At 48.2% G+C, this 8,840-nt stretch overlaps 1 protein-coding gene across 1 annotated transcript in view; it reads right to left on the bottom strand.

Moving 5' to 3' along the window:
• The window catches only part of SLC26A4 (solute carrier family 26 member 4), a 37,111-nt gene extending 31,130 nt beyond the window's left edge, over positions 1–5,981 (bottom strand). Inside the window, exons 1-4 of the mRNA XM_070947459.1 lie at positions 5,954–5,981; positions 2,629–2,923; positions 1,462–1,626; positions 1,182–1,321 (exon numbers count right to left, since the gene is read on the bottom strand). Coding sequence (XP_070803560.1) covers positions 1,182–1,321; positions 1,462–1,626; positions 2,629–2,923; positions 5,954–5,981 — 628 coding nt within the window. The remainder of the gene's footprint in view (positions 1–1,181; positions 1,322–1,461; positions 1,627–2,628; positions 2,924–5,953) is intronic.
• Between the last annotated feature and the right edge of the window lie 2,859 nt (positions 5,982–8,840).

Here is an 8,840-nt window from a genome sequence, read left to right as displayed (position 1 = left end):
GTGCATTTAGATAGCATACTAGGTGTAAACATTCAGCAGGAAATGTTTACTAAGAAGCAAACCAGAGTTGCTTTGGATTGGGCAGTATTTAAGTGGAATGAAATTTAAATAAATAAAAAATGAGCTGAAAAATCTACAAACTTTAGAGTTGCGAATATAAAAAGACATCTAAATAAAACTGAGCAACGTTTAAAGCTAGGAAAACATCCAAGTCAGCTTAATTGTAAAATGATTCAACTTGTTTTAAGTTATAGTGATGAAAAAACAAACCCACAGTAGAACACAGTACAGAATAACAGAGTTGGAAGGGACCTTGAAGGTCATCTAGTCCAACCCCCTGCCTAGGGAGGAAACTTTACACCACTTCAGACAAATGGTTCTCCAATCTCTTCTTAAAAACCTCCAGTGTTGAAGCACTCACAGCTTCTGGAGGCAAGTCGTTCCACTGGTTAATTGTTCTCACTGTCAGAAAGTTTCTGCTTAATTGATAGTTGGACCTCTCTTTGATCCAAATGGAGAAAGAGAGAAAGAAAGAGAGACAGAGAAAGACCGAGAAAAAGAGAGATGGAGAGAGAGAAAGAAAGAAAAAGAAAGAAAGAAAGAGAGCAAAGGGAGAGAGAGAGAGAGAAATGTAGAGAAAGAGAGAGAGAGAGAGAAAGAGAGACAGCAGAGAGAGAAAGAGAGATGGAGAGAGAGAGAAAAAGAAAGAAAGAAAAAAGAGAAAGAGAGATGGAGAGAGAGAGAAAGAAAGAGAGAGAGCAAAGAGAAAGAAAGAGAGATGGAGAGAGAGAAAGAAAGAGAGCAAAGAGAGAGAAAGAGAGATGGAGAGAGAGAGAAAAAGAAAGAAAGAAAAAAGAGAAAGAGAGATGGAGAGAGAGAGAAAGAAAGAGAGAGAGCAAAGAGAAAGAAAGAGAGATGGAGAGAGAGAAAGAAAGAGAGCAAAGAGAGAGAAAGAGAGATGGAGAGAGAGAAAGAAAGAGAGCAAAGAGAGAGAAAGAGAGAGAGAGAGAGAGAGAGAAAGAAAGAAAGAAAGAAAGAAAGAAAGAAAGAAAGAAAGAAAGAAAGAAAGAAAGAAAGATGAAGTGTGTGAGAGAGAGCTCGAATAGCCCAATATAGTTCATCTTAGGTTTCCAGCTCCAACCTCTTTAATTCCTGCGGTGACAGGTGTGCCCCCCTCTTACCTTGTAAAGTAGCCACAAGTCCCGTACTGATGCCCGAAATTACATCATTGAGGAGCCATTCCTTAATCCTATATTTGGGCAGCCACTCCAGGATAGGGAAGAAGGTCTTGGTGATTTGCAAAGCTTTTTTTCTTGAACAGCTGCCAAAGGAAAAAAAAAACAGTCACTTGCCGAAATAACTGAGCGAGATGCACCCCTGCCCCCCCACCCCCCAACCCTACTGGTCTTGAGTCTCAACCCTTCCCTAAATCTAGGCCGGCCAGTCGGGCCCATTAACTACCTGCAGGATTTCTGGACTCGCTCCCGGAGCGTTTTGGGCACCACCAGCTTCTTCTCGTTCTCCTCCTGGAAGCTGGGCTCGTTGTAGATGGGTCGGCTCACCAGGTAGCGATCTGGGAGGCCTCCGTCTGCCCCGCCGCTGACTGCCATGGCCTTCCCTCGCCTGCTGCGAAGACAACGATGGAGACAACCAGCCTCCCCAAAGCAGACTCGGGGGCAGCCAGCCATCAAAGCACAACATGCACCCCGAACCAAGCCTACAGTTGGGACTTTTGCAGCCCTCGGGCCAGGCCAGCTCCTGCCCACGGCCTATCGGGAGGCCTGCTCTCCTCCTCCTCCTCCACCTGGCCTGAGACTCTTTGCAAGCCAAGCAAGGGTCCTGACCAGAAGCTGGAGTTCCCAACCAGGTGCTTTTCTCTCAGGAGAGTTGAGGAAAGTCTGGTTTCCTTAAGAGAGGGGGTGAGATGGAGGCTGAGGGGGCTGTGGGGCAGGGGTGCTGAGACGCAAGAGGGGTTGTGGGGGGGTCAAGGGGCCTTGAGAGTGGAGGGTGAAGGGGTTTGAAAGGAGCTGGGGGTGAAGGGGGCTGAGGGGCTAGGAGGAATGAGGGAGGATGGGAGGCATGGGGAGGGGGGCTGAGGGACAGGAGACTTGGGGGAGAGGGGTGCTGAGAGGGGGCTGGGGGGCAAGGGGCCCTGAGGGTGGAAGGTGGAGGGTGAAGGGCTTTGAAAGGAGCTGGGGGGTGAAGGGGGCTGAGGGGCTAACAGGATGCGAGGCATGGGGAGGAGGCTTGGGGAGAGGGAGGCTGAAGGGTGAGGAGCACTGAAGGGCCCTGAGGGGTGAGGGTGTCTGAAGGGTATAGGAGGACCACAGGGAGCTGGGGAAGAGGGGGCCCCGAGAGTGATCTGGGGAGCTGAGGGGGGCTGAGAGGAAAAAAGGGCTGGAGGGCGAGGGGACTTCAGGGACCCTGTGGGGTGAAGGGGGAATGAAGGGGGCTGAGAGGCAAAGGGGCTGGGGCAATGGGCCCTGAAAGGCCCTGAGGGGTGAGGGGGGGTCTGAGGGATATAGGAGGGCTGAGGGACAGGGGGCTGGGGAAGAGGGGGGCGAGAGGTGAATGGTCTGGGGAGCTGAGGGGGGCTGAGAGGAAAAAAGGGCTGGAGGGCGAGGGGACTTCAGGGACCCTGTGGGGTGAAGGGGGAGTAAAGGGGGCTGAGAGGCAAAGGGGCTGGGGCAAGGGGCCCTGAAGGTCCTGAGGGGCGAGGGGGAATAAGGGGCACAGGAGGGCTGAGGGGTGCTGAGAGGCAAAAGGGGGCTGGAAAGTGAGGAGCCCTGAGGGACAAAAGAGGGCTGAGGATGAAGGGGGCTGAGAGGCAAACGGGGGCTGGAGAGTGAGGGGCCCTGACGGGCAAAGGGGGCTAGGGATGAAGGGGGCTGAGAGGCAAAAGGGGGCTGGAAAGTGAGGAGCCCTGAGGGACAAAAGAGGGCTGAGGATGAAGGGGGCTGAGAGGCAAACGGGGGCTGGAAAGTGAGGAGCCCTGAGAGACAAAAGGGGGCTGGGGATGAAGGGGGCTGAGAGGCAAACGGGGCAGGGGGCCCTGAGGGTTCCTGAGGGGCGGATGAGAAGCAGAGGAGGGCTGAGGGGAGAGAGGAGGAGGCTGAGAGCTGAGGGGGGCTAAGAGGCGAAAAGGACTGGGCGGGGGGGGGGGGGAGGGCGCAGGGACTGAGGGGTGAAAGGGGCCGGGGGGGGCGAGAGGGGCTGCGAGGGTGTCCGAGGGGCGAGTCCACTGGGGCACCCTGAGAATATTTCTCTCTCTCTGGGCGCGCAAGTGGAGGAGAAGCATCCCGGACCCCCCCCCATCCCCCCCTCACGCCTCACTTCGGGAATTGCGCAACGTTACTTTCCGAGACCCCCCCCCTCTTGTTTCCTCAGCCGCGTCCCTTCCCCTGCCCCTCCCTCCGGGCTCTCCCCTCGAGCGCTGTCCGAGGTCTGAAGCGCGCCCGGCTTCTCCTCCTCCTCCTCAGCCCAACCTGCCGGGACGACCCTTCCCCACCCGGGGACCCCTCGGCGTCTCTTTACCTCCTCCTCCTCCTCCTCCTGCGCCCGGAGCCCCAGCTGTCGGCCAGGCGGGGTGACCCTCGTGGCAGCCGCTTTTATACGGCCATCTCCGCTTCGGACGCTTTGCCTTTATTTACAGGCAAACAGAGCCGTCCGGCTGCCGGGCGGAGACCCGCCTGCCTTGCCCAGCGACGCCTCCCTCTCGCCCGGCCGGCCGGCTGGCCCTGCACTCGCTGCCCTCCCTGCCTCGGAACCGAGGGGGTCGTTTGGATGGGCTGCGGTGGGGCTGGGGAGAGCCTGAGGGACCCGCCATTGAGAATTGGGGTTCGCCCCTCCCCCATGGGAAGCAACCCCCCTCTTTCTCACTCCTTGGAAAGTTAGGAAGCAGCCCCCCCTCTTTCTCACCACTTGGAAAGTTAGGAAGCAGCCCCCCCTGGAAAGTTGGGAAGCAGCCCCCCCCCGTCTCACCCCTTGGAAAGTTGGGAAGCAGCCCCCCCCGGAAAGTTGGGAAGCAGCCCCCCCTCTTTCTCACTCCTTGGAAAGTTGGGAAATAGCCCCCCCTCTTTCTCACTCCTTGGAAAGTTGGGAAACAGCCCCCCCTCTTTCTCACCCCTTGGAAAGTTAGGAAGCAGCCCCCCCTGGAAAGTTGGGAAGCAGCCCCCCTGTCTCACCCCTTGGAAAGTTGGGAAGCAGCCCCCCCTCTTTCTCACCCCTTGGAAAGTTGGGAAGCAGCCCCCCCTCTTAAGTTGGGAAGCAGCCCCCCCTTTCTCACCCCTTGGAAAGTTGGGGAGTAGCCCCCCCCTTTCTCACCCCTTGGAAAGTTGGGAAGCAGCCCCCCCTCTTTCTCACCCCTTGGAAAGTTAGGAAGCAGCCCCCCCTGGAAAGTTGGGAAGCAGCCCCCCCTCTTTCTCACTCCTTGGAAAGTTAGGAAGCAGCCCCCCCCTGGAAAGTTGGGAAGCAGCCCCCCCCATCTCACCCCTTGGAAAGTTGGGAAGCAGCCCCCCCTCTTTCTCACCCCTTGGAAAGTTAGGAAGCAGCCCCCCCCGGAAAGTTGGGAAGCAGCCCCCCCTCTTTCTCACCCCTTGGAAAGTTGGGAAACAGCCCCCCCCACTTTTTCACCCCTTGGAAAGTTGGGTGCCTGGCTGAATGGCCAGTGGACATTTTTGGAAGGTTCCCCCCCCCCCTTAAAACTATTTGGCTTCTCATCCAAGAAGTTTCTTCAGTCATTGGATGGGAAGGGAACATTTTCAAAGGAAAAAGAAAACCCCAAAAAGTCTAGTTGCCTTTTTTGTGGATTGGGGGGGGGCACGGACACTTTTGGGGCAAATTGTGACTTGGATGATTGAGAATCTTCATAGACATTTATTAGGATCCAGGAGCCAAAGTGGAAAAGGGGCTCTTTGGATCTTGGAGAAGATTCTTACTTAAAAAGTGGAAAAAGTGGGGAGGGGGCACATATATCCTTTTTCCTGTTTTAAGTAGGGTCGTCTTCTCCAAGATCCAAAGAGCCCCCCCCCTCAGTTCCTCTTTTCACTTTGGATACTGAATCCTAATAAATGTGTGTGAAGATTCTCACTCATCCAAGTCATAATTTGCCCCAAAAATGTTTCCTCCCAACAACTGGACTTTCTTGGGGGTTTTTTTTTCCTTTAAAAATGTTTCCCTTCCCAACAAGAGAGAGGGAAAGGAGTAGAGAGGAAGGAAGGAAGGGAGAAGAGAGGAGAGGAGAGGAGAGGAGAGGAAAGGGAAAGGAAGAAAAGGGAGGGGAAAGAGGATTAGGAGAGAGGGTCAGAAAGGGAGGAAGAAGAGAGGAGGGGGGGAAGGGAAGGGGAAGTAGGAAAGAGAAGGAGAGGAAAAATGAAGAAAGTAGGAAGAGATAGAGGAAGGAAGAGAAGGGGAGGAGAAGAGGAAAAGTTGTGGTAAAATAAAGGAGGGTAAATGGTAAAAGAGCAGCCCCCGAACAACTAAAAATGAAAGTTAAAAGATAAGATGAGTGGAAAAGATTGTACATTTAAATATGTTTATGATTAATAAAAATAAAAACTTTTTTGAAAAAGAAAATGTTTCCCTTCCCATCCAATGACTGAAGAAACTTCTTGGACGAGAAGCAAAATGGTTTTAAGGGGGGGAAAAAACCCCCAAAATGTCCAGTTGCGTTTTGGAAAACGTTTGATAGTAATGATAAAAAGGCGAAAATAAATGAGTGGCAGGCAGGTTTCAAATGAAAACAGCCACGGCTTCTATTTTTCTTGAGTGGAGGGGGAAAAAAAGAGCAATATCTAATTCTGAAGCCCCCGTTTCTGTTTGAAGACTAGATCAAATTAGATCTTGTTTCCCTGCCCCTCAAAGGCTGTAATATTGACCCTATAATATTGATTTCCACCAGAGAAAGTTGCATTGGAAACAGAGAGAGAGTGGCTGTGTATACATGGATGCCTACTTGCGATAGTCTCTCCTGCCGAACACATCTAGTCTATAAAAATGTTATGGATTTAAATCTGGAAAATGAACAAGTAAAAAGCATTGTACGATTCAGCAGTGGGCAAGGAACTTTGGATCTAATGTAATGCTTGAGCAATGGGAGCACACGTGGACGAAAGTTTTAAAATTAAATTTAAATTATAACTTAAAACTTCTATAAGATGATATATCGTGGGTATTTAACTCCAGGAAAGTTGTCAAGAATGCATAAAACCATTTGAAATGAATGTTGTAAATGTAAAGATTGGATTTTTTAAAAAAATCATTTATGGTGGACATGTGATAAAGCAAAGAAATATTGCAGGAGGACTCATATTCTAATACAGAAAATTCTTAAAGTGAATGTAAAAATAAAACCAGAAACTTTTGTTTTGGATTTAGTGGAAAAAGACTTGGAAAAAAATGGGAAACTTTGATATTATATACGTTGATGGCAGCAATTTTACATTATGCACAAAAATGGAAGGATGTTTTGATCCCCACAATTGGATGAACAGCTGCAAAAATTGATGGAGTTAGCAGAGATGGCTCAATTGACAGCTTTGATCAAAGAAAAAAAATCTGCAAATAGTTTTATTTCTACTTGGAAACTGCTTCTGGATTTTGTGCTTGAGACGGGAAAAAACCCCGAAACTTTGATTTTGGGTTTTACTGATGAGATAGATTTGTTGTTATAGAAATGGCTAGTTTAAACTATTATGTAAAAGTAAAAAGTTGAGGTTTCATGTTAATGCCTTATTCTACTGCACTGAAGGGAGTCGGAAGTCAATGCCTTTTATTTCTTTTTCCCCTTTTCTTTCCCGCACTTTTCACTTCTTTTTTTCCTCACAGAACCTCAAACCTCACTCCTTACTATTGGTAGCACTGATGATGTTACCTAGCTGGGTAATGAAATGTCTGCAAGAAAACAACTGAGCTCAGAGAGCATCAAGAACCCCTCATATTAAACAGCATTGGGAGTGAGATGAAATCCTAGACTTAAGACCAGTGATCCAGATCATTATCCCTCAGCTTTAGCAATTTAAAATGGGTGGACTTCAATTCCCAGAATTCCTCACGCTGGCTGGGGAATTCTGGGAGCTGAAGTCCACCTATCTTAACGTTCCCAAGGCTGAGAAACACTGATTCAGATCTTAAAAGTAGCATTATAACATGATCCTGCCCTAAGGGATAGATCACAAGAGCAGAAAAGCAGAAGTCTGCCAGATATAAGTAGTCCTCGACTTACGACCACAATTGAGCCCCAAATTTGTTGCTGTTTTGCCCCATTTTACAACCTTTCTTGCCACGGTTGTTAAGTGAATCACTGCAGTTGTTAAGCTAATAACACAGTTGTTCAGTGAATCTACCTTCCCCGTTGATTTTGCTGGTCAGAAGGTCATGGTGATCACATGACCCCAGGAAATTGCAACCGTCATATATATGGGCCAGTTGCCAAGTGTTTGTAACCAGGGGCATGCTGTAATGGTTGTCAATTTTTTTCCCCCAGTGCCATTGTTAACAGTCACTAAATGAATCTTTGTAATTTAAGGACTACCTGTATTCAATCTCATACGCTTGCAAAAAGGCTTGACACAATGCATGCTCCCTAGGGGTAGACGTAGCCAAAACCAAAGTGAAAATGTGTCAGAAGAGTATGCAGTACAAACATTAAACCTCTGGCTGCCTCCTAAATCAATGTTACAGCCGAGAGGGTCATTTTCCTGATACTGCAACACCGCATTTCATCCAATTTCCCCTCGTTTGTTTTGAGGCTGTTCTTTCAGCTGATTTAAACATGAATGGGACGGAAACTCCTAACTAGTTCCTTGAAAGCTTACTATGTTCTCAGAAAGCTCTCCTGGGACATAACTTTACCGTTCTCCATCCTTATGGAGGGGCTTCCGCAATATTTACTTACTAAAGAATTGAGCACAGGCAAGTCTTTGTGTGCGACGGTGAAAACACCTGGCTTGGCTACTGTCTGGCTAAACAGAACGAGGCATATAATGGGACTCTTGTTCACCGCCAAAATCCATACAGGTCCTTTGTGTCTCTCGCCTCTTCAAAATAACTACGCAATCCCAAATACTTTAGATGTTTGTAGAGTTAACTTGAGACCAATATGAGCAGTTGTTAGCGATCAAAACCAGGGCATTATACCAGAGCTGTTTTGCTAAGTGTATACGGTATGGAAAAGCTACTGCCAATTTATTGTTGTTGTTCCTTTTAGCAATTTGCAATTTATGGGCGATCTTTCGCGACAATTAATTTGCAATATGTTCATGCTACCCATATCTTCACATTGCAAGGAAATGGTACTTCAGCAAACTGAAGTTTATACTTCCCACTGCAAGGAACATTATGACAGACCGACAGACAAGATACATAAGGTAGTAGATAAGATAGCTGATAATCGATAAGATAGATTAGATAGCTAGATAAATGTAGATAAAATATAGACGGTTTGTGTGCACCAGAATTTCTCCAATAGTAGTTGTTTGTGCTTTTTCTGTTTATTTAATTAGGCCTTATATTCTGCAGAGTTGCCCTTTCTATAGGGAGAATTTCCCTTCCAAATAATATAGTATGAAGTATAGTATCTTCAAAAATAAGCATCCAGAAAAATGATAGCTTAGTTAGCATTGTCATGTCAAGAGATGTGTATCTTGGCACCTGCTGACAGAATTTTGCAGATTTCTCCATTTTTGACTACATTTTCCAAACAGGAGAACTCTGCTGTACTAGATTAATTCAAAGGGCAAAGTGGATAATATTCATAGCTTCCATGAAATGTAATTTATTTCAAAACATGGAGACAGAAGAATATAACTTTATTTTTCTCATTCAATGTGTTCTGCATCCTT

Source organism: Pituophis catenifer, unplaced genomic scaffold, assembly GCF_029215685.1.
Source record: "Pituophis catenifer annectens isolate HBS135680 unplaced genomic scaffold, rPitCat1.0.hap2 SCAF_7, whole genome shotgun sequence".
Lineage (NCBI taxonomy): Eukaryota > Metazoa > Chordata > Lepidosauria > Squamata > Colubridae > Pituophis > Pituophis catenifer.
This window is presented reverse-complemented; position numbering and strand designations above follow the sequence as displayed.